Source organism: Dendrobates tinctorius, unplaced genomic scaffold, assembly GCF_039654945.1.
Source record: "Dendrobates tinctorius isolate UK_male_01 unplaced genomic scaffold, ASM3965494v1 ptg000192l, whole genome shotgun sequence".
NCBI classification, from domain to species: domain Eukaryota; kingdom Metazoa; phylum Chordata; class Amphibia; order Anura; family Dendrobatidae; genus Dendrobates; species Dendrobates tinctorius.
The window spans coordinates 4,147,497-4,171,284 of NW_027361859.1; the positions used below are offsets into that span (position 1 = coordinate 4,147,497).

The following is a 23,788-nucleotide window of genomic DNA, read 5'->3' on the forward strand; positions in this document are numbered from 1 at the left end:
GCTCCAAACATAATGGGCCCCATTTCTAATGCTCTAGTGTATAATGGGCCCTGTAAATGCTGCTCCAGTGTCTGATGTCCACCTTTGGAATGTTCCAGTGTATGGTGGGCCCCATCTATCATTCTCCAGAGTATAGTGCTCCCCAAAAATTGCTGTCCCAACATTGAAAACAATCAAATAAGTCTCCTCGCTAGGGAATCCCTGTACTAGTCTGGACTCCTCGTCGTCCCCATCTTCCATCTCACTGCACAGTATTTCAACCTTGCAAGTGCTGTGATCCTGAGCAAGCAGGGGAGGCCCACTCGTTGGCGACGGCACTGGCACAGGGCCCCTGATAGTACGGTGGTGTGTCTGATGGCGGGTGGGCCGAACCTGCACTTTCATCTGCAGCTTCCTCTTTGTCACCGTGTAAGATGGAACTGTATATGGGAAGGGTAACCTGAGTTTCATCAGGGTCAGATTCAGGCTGTGTAGAGTGCGAGGGGAATGTAGTGGTCTGGGTCAATGTACCAGCAGATTCATCAAGCAGTGGCTGGGCATCAGTGCACTTGTGTCGCCCCCAGGAGTACGGTCTCCACAGTGGCATTACCTTCCTCCTAGGGAGTGTGATGTCATGCTTGGGAGCAACGAACGATCTCTCTAGCAGGTTAACTGATTGGGCGGCGTTATTCCCACGAGTCATGACCCTCCAAACAGCGTTCATGAAGGCAAAGTGTTTGTTTTACGTGGGCAGTATGGTTGCAAAGCTGAACCTTAAAGTAATGTCCAGAAAGGCACCACCAGGAGTGGAGCCTACGGTTTAATTCGACTCCACCTGGGAAACCTCAACCATGCAAGCTACAGAAAAGATGCACAGATTGCAAGCTTAATTCCGTTAACGAACGAGACTCCGTCATGCCCCGCGGTCCGAGTCCGGCTTACTAGAGGGACACGTGAGGCTCTGGCACATGAGATTGGCCAATAACTGGTGTGTCATGCCCTTACATGTCCGTGGCTGCATGTGCGCTACACTGAAAAGGCCAGCGTTTGTCGCTTACAGGTGCAGATAACCCGCTGAACAACGTTAGTGATGGGGATCTGTGATTACAATTATTACCCGCGAACGATGATTTACCAGTAAGTGCAGGTCAACCGCAGTTCCGGAATTAGGCCTAACCGTCATTCCTGAAAAAATGAAAAACTTACGTGTGCAAACCACAGCTGATGTAGCTTGCTTAACAGCTCGCCAGCCGTTCTCAGGCCCAGTATGGATTACACGTGATTGCACAAAGGTGAGAAAGGGTACCGTATCCCCGGATAACATGTATGGATAGCGTACACATTCAAAATATATGTCTATACATCAGGAGGCAGGCTCAGACGGTGTTAGGCCCATTATGGCTTGCAGGTGATTGCACAAAGGTGAGAAAGGGTACCGTATCCCCGGATAACATGTATGGATAGCGTACACATTCAAAATATATGTCTATACATCAGGAGGCAGGCTCAGACGGTGTTAGGCCCAGTATGGCTTGCAGGTGATTGCACAAAGGTGAGAAAGTGTACCGTATCCCCGGATAACATGTATGGATAGCATACACATTCAAAATATATGTCTATACATCAGGAGGCAGGCTCAGACGGTGTTAGGCCCAGTATGGCTTGCAGGTGATTGCACAAAGGTGAGAAAGGGTACCGTATCCCCGGATAACATGTATGGATAGAGTACACATTCAAAATATATGTCTATACATCAGGAGGCAGGCTCAGACGGTGTCAGGCACAGTATGGATTTGACGTCCCAGATTACACAGCGGAGGAGCAGGGAGAGGTAAAGATTGCAAATGCTGGGGCCCTGCCCAAGCAAGGGGGGCCCACTCGTGGGCGTCGGTACTGGCACTGGGCCCCTCATAGTACAGCGGTATGTCTGACGGCGGGTGTGCACCACCACCGTCAGAGACACTTGATTGCACTATGAGGGACCCTGTGCCAGTGCCCGCACCCAAGAGTCGGCCTACCCACCTGTCCAGGGCAACGGCACTCGCACCGTGCCGTGCGCTAGGTGGTGACCCCGGCCATGGGGGGGGGAGGCAGCACAGTTAGGGAGTTTTAGAAAGTGGCATATGTTGATGTTGGACATTCAGCTGATGCAAAAGGCGAAATAGGTGAAGTCCCAGGAAGAGGTGGACCAAAGCAAGCCATTTTTCTGTCACCCTATGTGTCATCAGGGGAAGGTGGGACAAAATCCTTGGAAACCCATGCATGGTTCATTTTAATGAAGGTTAGATCATCCACATTTTGGGTTGACAGACGGGTCCTTTTTTCTGTCAGGATTGATCCAGCTGCACTGAAGACTCTTTCCGATAGTACACTTGCAGCTGGGCAAGCGAGCTCCTGTAAGGCATATTGGGCCAATTCAGGCCAGGTGTCCAGTTTAGCGGCCCAATAGTCAAAGGGGAATGACCTGTGTGGGAGAACATCGATAAGGGAGGAAAAGTAGTTTGTATCCATAGTTGACAACTGCTGTCTCCTGTCACTTTCCATCGATGCAGTATTACCAGTTGTGTGAGCGGTATTTGAAAAATCAGTCCACAACATTGTCATGAAACCCCTGTCTCCAACGCCACTTCTGCTGTGTGCACCACGAACACCTCTGCCAAGCTGCCCCCGGCCCGTACGGCTCGTGTGAGAACCATCACCACTGCTGTGTGCTGGGAATGCCTCAAGCAACCGATTTACCAGAGTTGCTTGTTTATTAGCCAATATTAGGTCAAGGTTCTCCTGTGGCATGATGTTTTGTAATTTGCCTTTATAGCGTGGATCCAGGATGCTGGCCAACCAGTAGTCGTCATCGTTCATCATTTTGGCAATGCGTGGGTTTCTTTTTAGGATCTGCAAGGCATAATCTGACATGTGGGCCAATGTTCCCGGTGTCAATGATGCACTGCGAGTGCTGGTTGGAGGAGCACTTTCTGGCAAATCCACATCCCTCCAGTCACCCACAAACCCTGTACCAGACCTTGCCACGCCAACATTTTCACTTGCCCCACGAGATGCATCCTCCTCCCCTAAGTAATCATCCCCATCATCCTCCTCCTCCTCCACCTCATCCAGGAGAGGTCCCTGAGCAGACAATGGCTGAATGTCATCAAGGATTCCCTCCTCCTCATCAACATTGGCTGCAGATGCCTGCTCCTTAAGGTGCGTCAAAGTTTGCATGAGCAGACACATAAGTGGGATGCTCATGCTTAGGATGGCGTCGTCTGCGCTTACCAGCCGTGTGCATTCCTCAAAACACTGAAGGACTTTACAGAGGTCTTTCAGCTTCAACCACTGCACACCTGTCAACTCCATGTCTGCTCTCAAAGTGCCTGGCCGTGTATCCTCCCACAAATGCATTATGGCCTGCCTCTGCTCGCACAGCCGCTCCACCATGTGCAGGGTGGAGTTCCACCTTGTTGCAATGTCGATAATGAGGCGGTGGTTGGGAAGGTGGAGCAATCACTGCAGCTTCTGCATACGAACGGAGTGTACAGGCGACCGGCGGATGTGCGCGCACAGTCTTTGCACCTTCTGGAGCAGGGCTGTTAACTCCGGATAATTTTTGAGGAAGCACTGCACCACCAGGTTCAAGGTGTGAGCCAAGCAAGGTATATGGCTGAGTTTTGAAAGGGCTATGGCTGCCACAAAATTACGGCCGTTATCACGTTGTTGAGAAAGAACAAGCTATTGTTCGAAACGCGTAATCTACTACTTGTTACTCATGTGAACACACCATTTGCTCTGTTTTGGACTTGTTTTTAACAATAAATTGGACTTGAATTTGCAAAGCTGGACCTTTTTTCTTTTTCCTTGGTTACTGCGTGAAGACTGCACGTGGTCCGGGCTATCCACTACACATGCCTTCAGGTGAGCTGGCTTTTTTTCTCTTTTTGAATGTTATCACTAACTACCTTGCCTGCCTCAAGATGTACACTGCCCAGCCATAACTCAGTTTGTTGCTTCAAGTACTCGGCCAGCACCTCGGCGGTGTGTCTGTTGCCCAAACACATCATCTGCAACACAGCCTGCTGACGCTTTCCACTAGCTGCTCGATAGGGGGACACATCGTGTGCAACAGTGGCAGCTGCAGATGGAGTGCTCGTACGACTGCGCTCTGTGGACGAGCTTTCGCTTCTGGAGGAGGAGGAGGAGGGTCGAACACCTACAGCCAACTGTTTCCTATACCGTGGGCTAGGCAGCACTGTCCCACCACCGCTGTCCCCTGTGGACCCTGCATCCACCACATTAACCCAGTGCGCAGTGATGGACACGTAACGGCCCTGGCCATGCCGACTGGACCATGCATCAGTTGTGAGGTGCACCTTTCCGCTCACTGACTGCTTGAGTGCATGGACAATGCGGTCTTTCACATGATGGTGGAGGGCTGGGATGGCTTTGCGAGAGAAGAAGTGGCGACTGGGTAGGTCATAGCGTGGTACTGCATAGGCCATGAGTTCGCGGAAAGCTGTGCTTTCCACCAACCGAAAGGGCATCATCTCAAACGAGATTAGTTTGGCAATGTGGGCGTTCAAACCCAGTGTACGCGGATGAGAGACTGAGTACTTTCTTGACCTACTCATAGTGTCTGGGAGGGTGAGCTGGACTTGAGAGCTGCATATGGTGGAAGTAGCGGTGGACAGGGCGGACTGAGAGAGGGTTGATGATGGTGATGGAGTTGTTGTTCTTTCTGATGGCCTAGAATCAGTCTTTCGTTGATATAACAGTGGGATTCCCTGACTGCTGTGGCCTTGCAACGACACCTCAACATTTGCTGCTGTGCTAACCGGTGGGCTTACAGTGGGGAAAACAATGTAGCGTTGCTGACTACCTTCGTTGTGATCAGTTGCACATGTGGCACTTGAGGTTTGGTGTTGTGTCCACGCTTGCAAGTGCATGCTGGTTAAATGTCTAAGCATGCAACTGGTATTCAAATTTTTCAGATTTTTCCCTCGGCTAAAGGTCTTTGCGCACTTCTTACAGATAACCTTGGCCTGATCATGAGGATTTTGTTCAAAAAAGTGCCACACTGCACTCTTCCTACTTTGGCAGACATTTTGCGGCCTAGCACGCTGTGATCTTTTGACCCTCTGGACAAGCTGTCCAGCAACTCTTTTGATGTTTGGAACCTGTCTTTGGAGTGCTCCGGGCCTGCCAGATAACAGCTGTTGCAATGTCGATGTCTGCTGTGGATGCTCCTCATCTGAGCTATTGGAAGCAGCACCCTCTTCCCCCAATGGATGCCAATCTGGGTCAACAACTGGGTCATCCATCACCTCCTCTTCTATGTCATGTGCACCTTCCTCTGTGTCACTGTGTATGGTGGTATAGTGTGCGGGAAGGGGCACCTGAGTCTCATCAGGGTCAGAATCTGGCTCTGTACACTGCGAGGACAATGTAGTGCTCTGAGTGAATGTACCAGCAGAATCATCCATCAGCGGCTGTGCATCAGTGCACTCCATGTCAGATTCATCTTGGCCTGGGTAATTCACCATTTCACTTGATAATCCAGGCATGGTATGTGAAAACAGCTCCATGGAGTAATCAGTAGTATGGCCTGCGTCATCCTTCAATCTTGGTTTGGGTGAAGGACACAAGGAAAGGTGTGGTTCATGAACATGAGCCTCCAATGACGACTCAGTGCTTTTACTTTTTACAACTGAAGAAGAGGAGGCGATAGAGCTGGAGGCGGAGTCAGCAATGTAAGACAAAACTTTTTCCTGATGCTCTGGCTTTAAAAGCGGTTTTCCAACTCCTAGAAAACTAAGCGTTCGAGGCCTTATGTAGCCAGACGATGACGCAGGCTCAACACCTCCTGCATTCGGTCCTATTTTGCTCTTGCCACTACCATCAGATCCACCACCAACACCATCATTACCAGCTGCCAACCCCCGCCCAATTCCACTGCCTCTTCCACCAGCCTTCCTCATTTTTGGTAGAAATGTAGACAAAATCCAACAAACTATATAGTAATGTAAAACAAGGTAGAAGGTGTCTATAGGACAGGGGAGATTTTGAATTTCTGCAGACACTTGTGGACACTGGACACTTTTGGATTGTGTGAGGCCCACTGAATATCTGAGCGCTCTGTCACAGGCTCGATGGCACAGCTGTGACCAAAGTGACTAGAGGATAAGGGAGATTTTGAATTTCTGCAGACACTTGTGGACACTGGACACTTTTGGATTGTGTGAGGCCCACTGAATATCTGAGCGCTCTGTCACAGGCTCGATGGCACAGCTGTGACCAAAGTGACTAGAGGATAAGGGAGATTTTGAATTTCTGCACACACTTGTGGACACTGGACACTTTTGGATTGTGTGAGTCCCACTGAATATCTGAGCGCTCTGTCACAGGCTCGATGGCACAGCTGTGACCAAAGTGACTAGAGGATAAGGGAGATTTTGAATTTCTGCACACACTTGTGGACACTGGACACTTTTGGATTGTGTGAGGCCCACTGAATATCTGAGCGCTCTGTCACAGGCTCGATGGCACAGCTGTGACCAAAATGACTAGAGGATAAGGGAGATTTTGAATTTCTGCACACACTTGTGGACACTGGACACTTTTGGATTGTGTGAGGCCCACTGAATATCTGAGCGCTCTGTCACAGGCTCGATGGCACAGCTGTGACCAAAGTGACTAGAGGATAAGGGAGATTTTGAATTTCTGCACACACTTGTGGACACTGGACACTTTTGGATTGTGTGAGGCCCACTGAATATCTGAGCGCTCTGTCACAGGCTCGATGGCACAGCTGTGACCAAAATGACTAGAGGATAAGGGAGATTTTGAATTTCTGCACACACTTGTGGACACTGGACACTTTTGGATTGTGTGAGGCCCACTGAATATCTGAGCGCTCTGTCACAGGCTCGATGGCACAGCTGTGACCAAAGTGACTAGAGGATAAGGGAGATTTTGAATTTCTGCACACACTTGTGGACACTGGACACTTTTGGATTGTGTGAGGCCCACTGAATATCTGAGCGCTCTGTCACAGGCTCGATGGCACAGCTGTGACCAAAATGACTAGAGGATAAGGGAGATTTTGAATTTCTGCACACACTTGTGGACACTTTTGGATTGTGTGAGGCCCACTGAATATCTGAGCGCTCTGTCACAGGCTCGATGGCACAGCTGTGACCAAAGTGACTAGAGGATAAGGGAGATTTTGAATTTCTGCACACACTTGTGGACACTGGACACTTTTGCATTGTGTGAGGCCCACTGAATATCTGAGCGCTCTGTCACAGGCTCGATGGCACAGCTGTGACCAAAATGACTAGAGGATAAGGGAGATTTTGAATTTCTGCACACACTTGTGGACACTGGACACTTTTGGATTGTGTGAGGCCTACTGAATATCTGAGCGCTCTGTCACAGGCTCGATGGCACAGCTGTGACCAAAGTGACTAGAGGATAAGGGAGATTTTGAATTTCTGCACACACTTGTGGACACTGGACACTTATGGATTGTGTGAGGCCCACTGAATATCTGAGCGCTCTGTCACAGGCTCGATGGCACAGCTGTGACCAAAGTGACTAGAGGATAAGGGAGATTTTGAATTTCTGCACACACTTGTGGACACTGGACACTTTTGGATTGTTTGAGGCCCACTGAATATCTGAGCGCTCTCTCACAGGCTCGATGGCACAGCTGTGACCAAAATGACTAGAGGATAAGGGAGATTTTGAATTTCTGCACACACTTGTGGACACTGGACACTTTTGGATTGTGTGAGGCCCACTGAATATCTGAGCGCTCTGTCACAGGCTCGATGGCACAGCTGTGACCAAAGTGACTAGAGGATAAGGGAGATTTTGAATTTCTGCACACACTTGTGGACACTGGACACTTATGGATTGTGTGAGGCCCACTGAATATCACAGCGCTATGTCACAGGCAGAAATTGGCTAGTGTATCACAAACTACAAGGTGTATGTAGAATTGGGCAGAATAGGAATCTCCCTAGAGTGCAGGTCTGTAAGAACGGAACATGTCCTTGTTTTATTCTCACAGAGTGACACACTGATAGCTTCACTGTGGCTGTGATAACAGCCGTTACACGGTACTGTGTGAGGAGCGTACACCGCTGTATGGTGTGAAAAAACGCTCAGTACCTCAGCAGGACAAAAAAAAAAAATTGGGATTGCTTTTAAAAAAGCAGTTTGCGGAGCAGTGGGTAAACAGCAATGCAGGAATGTCAGGAAGCCTTAGAAGGCAGCCCAACAACCAACACCACTGATACACCACAATATAGCCTCCCCTTGCACTGCACACACAGTGACTGGTGTGTTGTACAGCAAAATCGCTAGCAGCAGAAGCAGTTTTTTTTTCTTCTCAGCAGGACAAAAAAAAAAAATTGGGATTGCTTTTAAAAAAGCAGTTTGCGGAGCAGTGGGTAAACAGCAATGCAGGAATGTCAGGAAGCCTTAGAAGGCAACCCAACAACCAACACCACTGATACACCACTATATAGCCTCCCCTTGCACTGCACACACAGTGACTGGTGTGTTGTACAGCAAAATCGCTAGCAGCAGAAGCAGTTTTTTTTTCTTCTCAGCAGGACAAAAAAAAAAAATTGGGATTGCTTTTAAAAAAGCAGTTTGCGGAGCAGTGGGTAAACAGCAATGCAGGAATGTCAGGAAGCCTTAGAAGGCAGCCCAACAACCAACACCACTGATACACCACTATATAGCCTCCCCTTGCACTGCACACACAGTGACTGGTGTGTTGTACAGGCAAAATCGCTAGCAGCAGAAGCAGTTTTTGGTGTCTTCTTCCCTGCCTAACGCTCTCCCTACAAAATCAGCAGCAGCAGCAGCTCTCTCTATTCTGAGATCAGCATGAGTAACATGGCGGTCGGCGTGCACGCCCTTTTATACCCCCTGTGACGCCCCCCAAAGCAAGCCAATCACTTGCATGCCCTTCTGAAAGATGGTGGTGACCCGTGCCTATGTCATCACGTTGCCCACAGTGTCCGTGGATCCTGATTGGCTGAAAAAGAGCGCAAAACAAACTTTTGAAACGCGACTTTGGCACGTAAGTCGCCGACCTCGTGGCCGACCTCATCCTAGGGTCGGGTTTCGTTTCATGAAACCCGACTTTGCCAAAAGTCGGCGACTTTTGAAATTTTTCGACCCGTTTCGCTCAACTCTACTTATGACCATGTGATATTTCAGCTTTTCTTTTTTAATAAATTTGCAAAAATTTCTTCATTTGTTTTTTTCTCTGTCAAGATGGGGCGCAGAGTATATTAATGAGAAAAAAATGAACTTTTTTGAATTTACCAAATGGCTGCAATGAAACAAAGAGTGAAAAATTTAAAGGGGTCTGCGTACTTTCCATACCCACTGTACATACTTCTCTAATTTAACACATTTACCTTTTAATATGACAACTTTCATATTGGTGACGTTTCCTGGAGCACAGAGATGTTTTGGCTACTGGTAAATGTTTTTTTGTCTGTAATCGTGTGGTGTGGAGACCTCCTTCTTGCACTCAGATTCTGTCCTGTTTCTCCAACATTGAGACCCCCAGTAGGACAAGTAGTGCACAGAATTAAGTACACCCCATTGGAAGCGGAACATGGGAATGTCTGGGTTATCTTATACTCCTGATGGGCTGATCCTACTGATCTGTATCCTGTCTGTGGTCATTACATGAGTGAAGGTTCACATTGGAAGGATAAGTTTCTCTTGGGGGATCAGAGGGCACTGATCACGATATTCCTTATATTTGGAGGCAGTCTGTAGTAAGGGAGGGACTCTGAATATTATTTTTAGCCGGTCATCTTTGTGTAGGAAATGGGGACTTTTTTTAGTAGTTTTTTCTTCCCACTTCAAGTGCACATCATACACACAGCTCTGTACACATCATAAGCACGTTGTGCTCGGCTCTGCTCCATACAAACCACTCTACTCTGTACTCATCTTACACACGTGGCTCCACTTTGGATATGTTAAATACACAAGGTTCCACTTGGCACACATCGTACACACATGGGTCCGCTCCGCAAACATCGTGCGCACACAGCTCTGCTCCGTATGCACACGCAGAGGCGTATCTAGGGGGGAGCAGCCGGCAGGGGTCGCAGTCGGGCCGCCTAATGCAGCGCGCCAGCTCCCAGGGATCAATTGAACTTACGTCTTACAGACGCAAGTACAATTGAAGCTCTGCACGCTGGGTCAGAGCGACGCCAGCAGTGTGATGAGATCATGTGATCACACTGCTAAAGTTACTCGCCCGCGCTGCAGAGGAACACATTGGTTGTAAGTGCACCAGTGGAGCTGAAGATACTGAAGATTAAGTGCACTGGAGGGGGAGATTTAATATGTGAAGGGAGATTTGGAGTGGGGATGGGAAGATTTAACATGTAGGGGGTGATTTGGACGGAGGATGGGGAGATGTAATGTGTGTGGGGAGATTTGGAGTGGGGATGGGGGGATTTAATGTGTGGGGAGATTTGGAGTGGGAATGAGGTGACTTAATGTGTTCGGGGAGATTTGGAGTGGGGATGGGGGGATTTAATATGTGGGGAGATTTGGAGTGGGGATGGAGGAATTTAATGTGTGGGGGGAGATTTGGCGTGGAGAATGGGGGATTTAATGTGTGGGGGTTGAGTTTTGGAGTTGGGATTGAGGTATTTAATGTGTGTGGGCAGATTTAAAGTGGGGAGGGGGGATTAATGTGGGGGGAGATTTGGAGTGGGGATGGGGGATTTAATGTGGGGAGAGATTTGGAGTGGGGATTGAGGATTTAATGTATGGGGGGATTTGAGGACACAAAATAAGGAGCAAAGGGGGAGATGCAGGGCATGTATGAGGAAACAGTATGGGGATAGGTGCAGACACAGTATGGTGTAGATACACCTCGTACACACATGGCTCTGCTCCGTACGCCTCGTACACACGCGGCTCCGCTCCGTACACCTCGTACACACGCGGCTCCGCTCCGTACACCTCGTACACATGCGGCTCCGCTCCGTACACCTCGTACACACGCGGCTCCGCTCCGTACACCTCGTACACACGCGTCTCCGCTCCGTACACCTCGTACACACGCGGCTCCGCTCCGTACACCTCGTACACACGCGGCTCCGCTCCGTACACCTCGTACACACGCGGCTCCGCTCCGTACACCTCGCACACACGCGGCTCCGCTCCGTACACATCGTACTCACGCGGCTCCGCTCCGTACACCTCGTACACACACGGCTCCGCTCCGTACACCTCATACACACGCGGCTCTGCTCCGTACAGCTCGTACACACACGGCTCTGCTCCGTACACCTCGTACACACACGGCTCCGCTCCGTACACACACAGCTCCGCTCCGTACGCCTCGTACACACGCGGCTCCGCTCCGTACACCTCGTACACACGCGGCTCCGCTCCGTACACCTCGTACACACGCGGCTCCGCTCCGTACACCTCGTACACACGCGGCTCCGCTCCGTACACCTCGTACACACGCGTCTCCGCTCCGTACACACGCGGCTCTGCTCCGTACACCCCGTACACACACGGCTCTGCTCCGTACACCTCGTACACACGCGGCTCTGCTCCGTACACCTCGTACACACACGGCTCCGCTCCGTACACCTTGTACAAACATGGCTCTGCTACATCCCCCTGTAAACCCCTCCTGACCCCACAGAAACTTCCCCTCATCCAGCACCATGACAACCAGCACAGCAGAGTCCTGCATACACTGAGGCCCCTTATCATGTGACCCCTGACTCCTCCCCTCCTGTGACCTCATCCCAGGTCCTGTGCGCACAGAGCAGCCATATATGTGGAGTGCGGCTCTGCAGGTGGAGGTAGGTGCTGGGGCCCCGTTATTCTCTCTCAGGATTAGCCGCTGGTCACACTCGGCCATTTTTCCTCCCCATATAATAAATGCTCTTTACCTTCTCTGTGCTGTTCCGTTCTCCATGTTTCCCCCCTGAATACACACGTTCTCCCCCGGTCGCTGGGGTCTGACCTGTGACCCTGAGCTCGGGCTCTGGGGGTCTGGGAGGTTTGTGCTCGGCCTCCGCATCATTAGGGGAATCTGTCCCCACATCGGCCCTGTGTGAGCCCCTAATCTGCGGGTGACAGACGCTGAGGGCAGGGACCCCCGGGCTCCTCATACAGTCACGGCCATAGGTGTTTGCCCCTTATAAATCTCCCAGAACATTATTCCAATGACCCGTTTTGTTATCCACGTGCTGAGCCTGGAGCTGAGCGTCACACGGGCCCCGAGATGGCGATAACAGGCTGTGGGGTGACGGAAGAGCGCACTATAGGGCACCGACCGGATACATGTGGCATTGGTGGTTTGATAGTCACTCACATTGTGGGGTGGTGAAACGCACAACTATTAAAGAGGCTGATAGGAACGTCCAGCTGCTGCTGCTGCTGCTGCTCCGAGAGTCGGAAGAATTCCAGTAGACTATACCTAAAGGAAGAAGGAAAAGTGCATTATCTGCTGGTAAATATACCAAAGTGTGATATGGTAAAGTCTTGCAAAACTATAACGACTACATTCGGAAGGCTATGAAGGTTTTTATCTGACCTCGATTACTCATCTATAATCACCAATCCATTCCCATCAGTGGGATCAGAATACTTCCGTCTCTTCACTAGAGCCCGATCTCTGGTGTCTTATACAAGAATGAACCCTATTTGCGTGGGTTGAAAAGGAGCAATAACAGCTAAGGTCAGATAAAATAAAAATGCTCTTATGGCAAAAAGTCTCAAGCTTTGCTAAATGGCGCAAAATTTGCACCCAAATATCTGGGATACGTCAGATACGTATCTCGGGGCTGCATTCGAGTACATTTGTGACAACTTTTGTGACTTTTTAAAAAGTTTCAGTTAATGAATCAGCTGAAAACATGAACCACGGTCACAGTTGTGAACATTAAAAAAAACATTAACAGGTAAACATTTATAAAATAGTCATGGGCCATAAGTATTAGCATATATGGAAATAAAAGTTGAAGTAATTGTATCATTATGTGGGATCTTGATTTTACACAGACTCATCTTCCTAATCACATCCCTACAAGATCAGATCCTCTGAGTTGAGATCTTCTGTATAACAGAATTTTCCTGATTCACCCATCCCAAGAGAGATCTGGACAGAGACAAGATGGCGGAGAGGATATTACACCTCACCCTAGAGATCCTCTTCCGGCTTACTGGAGAGGTGAGAGATTCTGATGACGTCACATTACATCATTCTTATCTAAGGGAATAACAGATGGACAGAACTGGAGAGGTGAGGACTCTGGAAATGTCTGTAGTGAGATTTATTAATGTCTCTCCATTACCAGGATTACACAGTAGTGAAGAAGACCTCTAGTGAGCGCTGTCAGGACCCTGTGTCTGAGGGATGGGGAAGACCCCTGAGCCCAATCATGGGGCCTCCACCTCACCCCCTGATACATGAGGACATCAATGACCAGAAGATCCTAGAACTCACCTACAAGATGATTGAGCTGCTGACTGGAGAGGTGACACTGCTGGGAATGCTGTGACATTATACAGTAGCGCTATGAAGGGATCGGGGGATGACTGTATCATTGTATGTGTCAGGTTCCTATAAGGTGTCAGGATGTCACCGTCTATTTCTCCATGGAGGAGTGGGAATATTTAGAAGGACACAAAGATCTGTACAAGGACGTCATGATGGAGGTTCCCCAGCCCCTCACATCACCAGGTAATTGACAGGATTAAATACACACGGCCTATAATCATCTGTATGTAAAGAATGAATTCAGTCCCTGTATGTGTTTCCTCCAGATCTATCCAGTAAGAGGACAACACCAGAGAGATGTCCCCGTCCTCTTCTTCCACAGGACTGTAAACAAGAAGATCCCAATGTTCCTCAGGATCATCAGGTAGATGGAGAGAAGGTGTCATGAGTTCTTCTCTATGATGTGTGGACGGCTGTGAAGGTCTTGTGCTCAGTCTTGTGTTATCCGCCTTTATACTTGTTTAAGGTTTCATTTGTCTGGATATGATTTAGAAACCCAGAACTCCAGTGAAACACGTGATGTAGTGACACTGTCTTCACTACACCACGTCCTTACACTATTGGTACTGCTCCCTTAGAAGCTGACGACAATGACCCGTGATATAGTGTGGTGGAGGAGGTGACAAGGAATCAGGAAAGGCCATTATAGTCAACAGCAGAAAGTCTTTTACTGAGGTAGAAGCTGAAAATACATAACATCACTGCCATCGGACTGGATGGTATTCACATTTGGATTTGACAGAGTTTTCACATAGATGGTTACACATGGCAGTACTTTACATTTCTACTTCAATGTGATCTCACCGTAGTCTGAATCCTTTTTAGCCACCTCTTTCTGTGCTACTTCCTGTAGACTGGCTTCAGCAGCTGCCATGAGGCTAGATATAGAATGCCTTCCCTAAATTTACCACACTAGGTTGACAACTTGCAATCCAGCCCATAGCAGTCTCAAGACTATCAGTTGCTCTGCTCCACCTTTGTTCCCAACTATGATTCCATTTGGGTCTCTTCCACTAAGCTCGATTCCTTTCCAGGGTAACGCTTCTGCCACTTTTTCTGGAGTTCTGATAGAATCTGCTTTCTGTCTGTGCCGTAAGTACTGGTAATTTGGTGTACTAGGCCTCTACAGCCTTCTATATTGCTGATCATAGATGTGACTTTTCTATCTGTTTGTGACTTTTACAATATTTGTTTCAGGGTGAAGGTCTGACCCATGTTAATACTACAGAGGCATATGTGAGGGGTGATGACCAGTGTAAAAAGGAGATTCCAACAGATAACCGATCAGGTGAGTAGTGGCCTCTGTATTTATTTACTTATTCACTGGTTGGTACAATTATGTATTAGATTTTGTTGGTTCTCTATTGATTCCTCTCTTCTATGCCTTTCAAACTCCAACTTAATAAGATTTTTTTTTTATGAGTGCTCGGGAAATTAATACAGCACAGCCTTATATGGTGTACCCAGGATTTCTGGTTTAATAATACAAAGCCCATACGCTACATATTGTACAAGTCCACCCTCTTGCTCTGTTATAATGAGAAGGTACTGATGATTCTTTCTGAGTCCGTCCAGTCGGTTATCAAAACATTCATACAACACATGGTTTCTCCACACTAATCCCCTAATAATCACTTCCTCAGCCACATTTTTCACTGCTCAGCTTCAACCATTGACTAGACCACACTGCTCTCTATTTAACCATCCATCCCTTGAACACATACAGACCAGACCCCCATTCTGTTTGAATTTTAGCATTTTTCTACTTTTTTTCATAATCTGTTATGGAATCCTTGCCTTCGTGTTATCAAAACAATCTCCCTGCCGTCTTTCCTTTAAATGTATCTGTATCTATTTACTTCCAAGCTACTCAGGCCTGGCTCTGTGCAATTAACACCCTCGACGCATATTTCACAGAGCTAGCACGTTGTTTCTAATGTAGGCAGTCACATTTAAAAATCTTACAATGTAATGTAGGTAGTTGAACCCAAAAAATAGGAGTGATAACTTCATCAGTAACCATATAGTATAAATGTATTGAATATTTTTTTCTATAAAAGTTTCAATACATATATATCAATAAATGACACAAGCGGCAAACAAAAGAGAATTCAAATGATCAGTCCGGGAATAGGAAATTGGCTAGGAGGAGTTATCAGTCATAGTGCATGAGTCCGATACATTGGGATTTCATGCCACAGAATTTCATAGATGAAATGCATCACACATTGAAACCCCCTAATTATGGGGGATAATAAGGTGCTTAGGCTGAAATCAAGAAGCGCACCTGAGTATTTACTGAGGGTAATTAATTATGCCATAATGGCAAGATGAAAAGAAGAGAACAGTAAAGTGCATATGCATAGATATCAAATGAGATAACACTTACCAATGGTAACACTGCGTGTTTGTTCTCCCAAGTGTATCGGGGGCCCGGCCAGACCTGATATCTGAGTATTGTATATGTATAACAATTATGTACAGTCATATGTTAAAGTTTGGGCACCCCTATTAATGTTAACCTTTTTTCTTTATAACAATTTTGGTTTTTGCAACAGCTATTTCAGTTTCATATATCTAATAACTGATGGACTCAGTTATATTTCTAGATTCAAATGAGGTTTATTGTACTAACAGAAAATGTGCAATCTGCATTTTAACAAAATTTGACCAGTGCAAAAGTATGGGCACCTCAACATAAAAGTGACATTAATATTTCGTAGATCCTCCTTTTGCAAAAATAACAGCCTCTAGTCGCTTCCTGTAGCTATTAATGAGTTCCTGGATCCTGGATGAAGGTATTTGTGACCATTCCTGTTTACAAAACAATTCCAGTTCAGTTAAGTTTGATGGTCGCCGAGCATGGACAGCCCGCTTCAAATCATCTCACAGATGTTCAATGATATTCAGGTCTGGGGACTGGGATGGCCATTCCAGAACATTGTAATTGTTCCTCTGCATGAATGCCTGAGTAGATTTGGAGCGGTGTTTTGGATCATTGTCTTGCTGAAATATCCATCCCCTGCGTAACTTCAACTTCGTCACTGTTTTTCTTGGAATGCTGTGTTTTTTTTAGCCTCCATGCATAACGCCTTTTTGTATAACCAAACAACTCAATCTTTGTTTCATCAGTCCACAGGACCTTCTTCCAAAATGTAACTGGCTTGTCCAAATGTGCTTTTGCATACCTCAGGCGACTGTTTGTGGCGTGCTTGCAGAAACGGCTTCTTTCGCATCACTCTCCCATACAGCTTCTCCTTGTGCAAAGTGCGCTGTATTGCTGACTGATGCACAGTGACTCCATCTGCAGCAAGATGATGCTGCAGGTCTTTGGAGGTGGTCTGTGGATTGTCCTTGACTGTTCTCACCATTCTTCTTCTCTGCCTTTCTGATATTTTTCTTGGCCTGCCACTTCTGGGCTTAACAAGAACTGTACCTGTGTTCTTCCAATTTCCTTACTATGTTCCTCACAGTGAAAACTGACAGACAGGTTAAATCTCTGAGACAACTTTTTGTATCCTTCCCCTGAAAAGCTATGTTGAATAATCTTTGTTTTCAGATCATTTGAGAGTTGTTTTGAGGAGCCCATGATGCCACTCTTCATAGGAGAATCAAATAGGAGAACTACTTGCAAGTGGCCACCTTAAATACCTTTTCTCATGATTTGATACACCTGGCTATGAAGTTCAAAGCTCAATGAGGGTACAAAACCAATTTAGTGCTTCAGGAAGTCAGTAAAAAGTAGTTAGGAATGTTCAAATCAAGAAAATGATAAGGGTGCCCATACTTTTGCACCGGTCAAATTTTGTTTAAATGCAGATTGCACATTTTCTGTTAGTACAATAAACCTCATATGAATCCAGAAATATAACTGAGTCCATCAGTTATTAGATATATGAAACTGAAATAGCTGTTGCAAAAAACAAAATTGTTATAAAGAAAAAAGGTTAACATTAATAGGGGTGCCCAAACTTTAACATATGACTGTATATAGTGTATTGTCCAGCATGCCCTTAAGGCGATTAAATATGTACGGTAATTTAACCTTGGGCAGCTCTTTTATCTCGATCCACGAATCCACATATCTGTATTGTCGGATTAACTTTCCATGTTACCGGGGCTGGTTTCTGGCCTGATATAATCCCGTTAACGAACCGGGCTTATCCCTGCGGAACGTCACGTTTGTGTAAGTGGAGAGACGCCATACTTGATCCTTCTCACGTAATAATGACATCATGCGGGGTGGGCAAGGTGCAGGTTCATCACACCCTCTATGACACTACTCATTCATAGGAAGGCATCGTGATACAGGGAGAAAAAAAACAAATGCCACAGAGATTGTCATAACAGGCATTTTTAGCTTGATTTTGCTGAGAATTCTTCATCCCCATTGCTTCCTGTCATTACAGATCTGTGAGAAGAGTAGAGCTGCAGTGTGGAGAGCCTGGAGCATTGAAGATCATCGTGTGAGCTGCATTTGTCATATACTACGCTCTAAACCTTCTACAATTATCAAGGCATACCATCTATCTTCTTTTTTTTACTGATACCTATAGTACATCCAGGGTATTTTATGTGACAAATGGTGGCCCCACAATAATGTTCACTGCACTGGCAGCAATGTGTGTGTTTACATTTTTAATTAATCAGTATACGGCAGTTACCTTCCCTGCCAGGAGCAGAAGAGTATGCTGAATGAAGAAGCAATGCATAATTTTAGCGGTAAAAAATTAGATTTTTGGGGGACACCCTAGAGGGAGCATTGGCTCCTAATGTCCTATAAGCCTACAAGTCTAGCATGTTGATATTTAGAGCCAAAGGTTCGAGGGTAGAACATTTTACAATTTTCACAGAAAAGCAAGAATTTTTTGCAATCGCCAAAAAAATCAATCATCTAAGTTTATCTTGAGTTCAGAAACAGCATCAGCATTAAGGATGCATCCTAAGTAGGGATAAGCGGACCTGTGGAAGTTCTGCTTCACTGGGCTTGAGTGACCTTTAATCCAAAGTTGGGTTTGGCTGCCGGAACTGTACATCCAGCTTTATTTCATGAACTTGAGCCACCGTAGATTGCAGACGGTCCATTATTAGCAATATCGGTCAGTTATCTTGTTGCTATATTTGTTACCGCCAAAGTGATGCAAACCTCAGGGATATTTCTTCAGTGCTAAATCATTTCAAGAGATCACTGTTATTTACCCTTTGATGTCCAAACATATACAAGTGAAGGGCCAATGTTTCACTTGTCCTCATTTCTGTTTCTTTTTGCTCCTTATTTTTACTAATTAAAATACATACTAAAGTGCACGTACTACTCCAACCTTACACCTGCTCTAAAGTCATGACTCCTTTGTACACTACCATACTGCTCCTCCCCTTTGCCTTGCTCTGTGCGATAGTTCATGTAGATGTCAGGAAGTGTATGAGACAGACACCACCTAATAGCACTGACTTACAGGCCTCTTTGTGATTCTCCACTGAACATTTCATTAGAAAAATTTGGTGAAAAGCACAATGAAACATAAAGCTATAAAAAAGATAGCATTAAAAGAGGATTTATAAATGGAAATAGCTCAACCTTTTGGTTTAATATGATTTTTTAGTCATTGCATCGATTTTTACAGTTTGTACCCATGTCTTCATAAGCTAGTGATTGAATTTTAATGCAATTTGTTTCAAAAGACAACGTTTATGATAAAAAAATGTATATTTTTTTCTTGGCAGATAACTGTGCATCAGAGGGATATCTGACAGTTACTGATTTTGAAGCAGCCAATTATGGTATCACACCATATATGTATGAAGAGCAAGACATAATTATAAATACGCCGCCAGGCCTTCACAGCAAAAATCTATCATCTATTCCTTGTCAACAGAGTCCATCTTTGGATTCATTTCAGACTGTTAAGCAAAATAAAAATAACAAAAGGGATGCTGAACATCAAACAGCTCATTCAGCGGGGAAAACATATTCTTGTTCAGAATGCGAAAAATGTTTTACCAAGAAAGAAAGTCTTACTGCACATCAGAGTACTCACACAGGGGAGAAGCCATTTTCATGTCAAGAATGTGGAAAATGTTTTACTTGCAAAACTAGTCTTGTTGCACATAAGAAAATTCACGCAGGGGAGAAGCCATTTTCATGTCCAGAATGTGGGAAATATTTTGCCTACAAAACTAGTCTTGTTGCACATAAGAAAATTCACACAGGGGAGAAGCCATTTTCTTGTTCAGAATGTGGGAAAAGTTTTAACAAGAAATCAAATTTTTCTGCACATCAAAGATGTCACACAGGGGAGAAGCCATTTTTATGTCCAGAATGTGGGAAATATTTTACCTACAAAACAAATCTTGTTGCACATAAGAAAATTCACACAGGGGAGAAGCCATATTCTTGTTCAGAATGTGGGAAATGTTTTAAGAAGAAAGGATATTTTTCTGCACATCAGAGAAGTCACACAGGGGAGAAGCCATTTTCATGTCCAGAATGTGGAAAGTGTTTTACCTACAAAACAAATCTTAATACACATAAGAAAATTCACACAGGGGAGAAGCCATTTTCATGTCAACAATGTGGGAAATGTTTTACTTACAAAACAAATCTTGCTCCACATATGAGAATTCACAAAGTATAATCCATTGTAAGATGGCCGCTGGATGGGTTCTTGAGGGGGAGATATGTGTCATTGTGGTTATCAGCTGTGGTGATGTGAGCTCAGAAGCATGCACCAGCACATATAGAGCTGAGAGAATTCTTAGGCCTTTCCAGGGCCGGGTTTTATGAGCAGTCTATAAGAGATGGGTGGGAATGACTGCTCACATATCCCTACCCCAGGGGCGTGGTTTAGCAAATAAAATGGAGACAGAGTGTCTCATTTAGTGTCTGAACCTGGAGATGTATGGATCTCCTGTGCTTTGATCTGTGCTAAGACCTAAAGAACCGGACACTATCCCGAGCGGGCGGATCCGCTGTATTGTATGGATTTTTACTTTGTGTTTTCACCTTGTGCCAGAAAAGACTGTTTTTTGTTTGCTCTCCTGAGCAGTTTATGAACTTTAAATAAACTTGCCTGGACATTTCAGCAATACTGCTTCCCGTGTCTACCTCAATAGCAGCTGAGTGAGTACAAACCTCTACAATTGGTGTTTGGAATGCGGACAGCGATCCAGGAAAACTCAGTGGCTGTGGCCAAACCACATGTCCTTGGTAAAATCTGCCATTCAGCACGAGATATCCGGCAGTATGAAAGAGCTTGTGAAGCATTTGGTCCAGGTGCAACAGCAGCACCAGCTCCCCAGTCAACAGCAGCAAATGGCGCCATAGGAAATGAATAATCTGTTGTAACAGCAGCGACAGCAACAGGAGGCGCTAACGCAACAAATTGAACTCCTCGCAGAGGCGGTTCGAGGGAGGCTGGCGGTCTCCCAAACTCCAGGTGATGACTCGTGCGCCAGGAAGATGTAAGAAGAGCGTTGTACAAGATGTCACCGAGGGGATGACATGGAGGCGTTCCTGACGGTTTTCGAGAGGGTAGTGAAAAGGGAGAATTTGCCTCTGGAGCAGTGGGTGGAGGTTCTGGCACCATATTTAACTGGTGAAACGCAAAAGGCCTATTATGACCTGACCTTGCAGGACGCTAAGGAGTATGCTAAGTTGAAGACTGAGATCTTGGCACGCTTAGGAGTAACTGTCAGTGCGCAGCGGGTGCACCACTAGGTCTATTGCATGACAAATCTCCCCAGTCCCAAATGTTTGACCTCCTACATCTGGTCCAAAAATGTTACAATCTGAATCTTCCTCCCCAGCACAGTGGGTGGAGAGGGTTGTCATGGACAGGTTCATACATTCACTTCTGAGGCCGGTGGAATTCTGGGTTGCCAGGGAGATCCCCAGAATGCAGATGAACTGGTGGGTCTGATCGAAAGGTACCAGGTGGTCGAGAGCTCCTGGATGAAGCATGGGGACTTATCATCTCCATATTGTGGGGCGGACACCCAAAAGAGCAGAAGTAGAGCCACATCTGGGGGGGCTTCCAAGAGCCCAGGAGGTATCTGAATTATTGTCCAAGGCCCCATCCCATAGTGTAATTTGATGAAGATGTCATGTCTCAGGACACAGCCGCCTGTTGCCCCATGACTATTGAGACAATGGACTGCAGCGTAGGACAGCGTTGCTCGTATTTTGCATCTCCTGCCTGCGGTGCTGTCCCTCAACCAAGCGAGGGGCCACAGGCGTGTCCCGAATCAGTGAACGGAGTGCAAGTGACTGGCCTGTTGGACTCCAGTAGTTTGGTAACCATAGCGAGGGCCACAATACTTGATCGGCTGGTTCCTGGGAATATGGTGGGCGTCCACTGGATCCACGGGGACTCTAAGAACTACCCTGTGGTCCGAGTGTTCATAGACACAAACTGTGGTACTGAGTCCCATGTGGTTGGCATAGTCAAGGACCTATTGCACCCTATTATAGGGTGGACTTTGCGTTATTTTGGGACTTGTGGGGGAAAGGGAGTACGTCTGGTTGCCCGAACAAAAGCCAGGTCCCTCCCGAAGAAACTTGTTGCAGGTCGCACCTGACGAGTTTACTTTTTATGTGCTTGTTGGCGAAGAAGATGAAGACTGTCTAAAAAGTCTTGCGTGATGGGCCAGGATACAATACAATAAATCAATCAAAATGACAGTGTATCCATTTAAAGAAAGAAAATGAAAAAATTGAGCAAATGAAAAAAAAGTGACAATAATGGGGCTGTAGGAGGAGGAGGTCAGTCATGGAAAACCATGGCGAAATATCACAGTATGTGGGCTAATATGCCCTAGAATTCCCTAGTGAGCGCCCTACCTATCAGTGGAGATTGGCACCCTAAGTTTCCAAGGTATGGCCGCCCACTCGTCGGTGCCTAGTAGAGTTGAGCGACTTTGGTCGGATCGGGTTTCTTGAAACTAAATTTGTTTCAGATGAAACTGGTCCGACTAGGGCAAAAAAAGTCGGAGTTTTGTCCGAAACCCGACCCCAATGCAAGTCAATGGGGAATAAAAGTCAGCATTGAGTGGATTAATGTCATCAGCTCAAATTATACAAAAACTATAAATAAATATAGGGGCATAAAATTGGGAATATATATTTGCACTCATCATAATAGTGACAGATGATTAATATTACCTCAAAGTTGAGATAATAGGCTGTGGTCAGTAACCTATAAAGTCTGAAAGTACAATGGTTTGAATATATGCCCTTAACTCACTGTAACAAACAAATTAGCCCAGAGGAAATATGCGTAATTATTAAGGACCGCTCTCCCAACAGAAATACTAGATGTCCCAATAAATTCACATGCACGCTTCACAATGGAAGCAGAAGGTATTCAGTACTCCTATTAGCACATATATAGACAATGCTGGCATATATAGCTCCTATTGGAGGCAAATACATAAACATTGCTGGCATGCCTAGCTATTACTAGAGGCGAAAGGATACTACTCATCTGTAATGTGCGGTAGGTGTTGTGAGTTCATTTTTCCCTTCATCATTGAGGTTTGATGAACTCCCTCCTCTGGTGGAGGAAGGTAGTGAGACTGATTACCAAACACCTGGGCAGCTAGATGATAACTGGGTGGCTGGAATTGAGGACTGGATATAAGGCTGCCGACGCCCTTCTTCCTAGCTGGTGATTTTCCTGCTGGATTCTTGGAGACCAGTCTGATTCCTGCGTCTCAAAGCTAAGTTTTTCTGCTCTGCTTTGTACTCTTCAGTTTTGTTTTTGTTTTGCCTTGTTTTTTGGGAGTTCTGCCATCCCCGGCCGGGGGTGAGCTGTATTCCATTTTTGTCTCTGATTTGTTGATCTTTTGCTCTGTCTTCAGAATATACCTGAGTGCTGATATAGTCTTTTGAAGCCTAGCGACTTCAGGGCCAGTTTTTCCTATCAGTCGGTTGGCTCATTTTGATAGGGTTTTTGCGGATGGCAGACAGCGGCTTTCCTGTCCTGTCCTATGTAGTTAGCTTGGGCCCCATCATTTGCTCAACCTATCTTTCTATCTGTGTTAGTGTTTTCATCTTGCTTCACCGTCATTATATGTTGGGCGCTGCCTATTGCTTTGGGGTCTGCTCTGGGGCAGTTTAGTTTTTCCCCTTTCTGTCTTTAGGCTATGTAGCTCTCTGGCTGTGATCGAGGGGTCTAGGGCACCGTAGGAACCCCCCATGGCTACTGCTAGTTGTTGTGGATAGGTTCAGGGGTCTGCAAT

The 23,788-nt window shown here is 46.3% G+C and overlaps 1 protein-coding gene across 1 annotated transcript in view; it reads left to right on the plus strand.

The window, feature by feature from the left end:
* Positions 1 to 20,358, plus strand: part of LOC141055947 (uncharacterized) — a 161,153-nt gene extending 140,795 nt beyond the window's left edge. The window contains exons 16-20 of the mRNA XM_073552644.1: positions 13,350 to 13,526; positions 13,609 to 13,732; positions 13,816 to 13,913; positions 14,747 to 14,837; positions 19,274 to 20,358. Coding sequence (XP_073408745.1) covers positions 13,350 to 13,526; positions 13,609 to 13,732; positions 13,816 to 13,913; positions 14,747 to 14,837; positions 19,274 to 20,184 — 1,401 coding nt within the window. The 3' untranslated portion in view covers positions 20,185 to 20,358. The remainder of the gene's footprint in view (positions 1 to 13,349; positions 13,527 to 13,608; positions 13,733 to 13,815; positions 13,914 to 14,746; positions 14,838 to 19,273) is intronic.
* Positions 20,359 to 23,788: the final 3,430 nt, after the last annotated feature.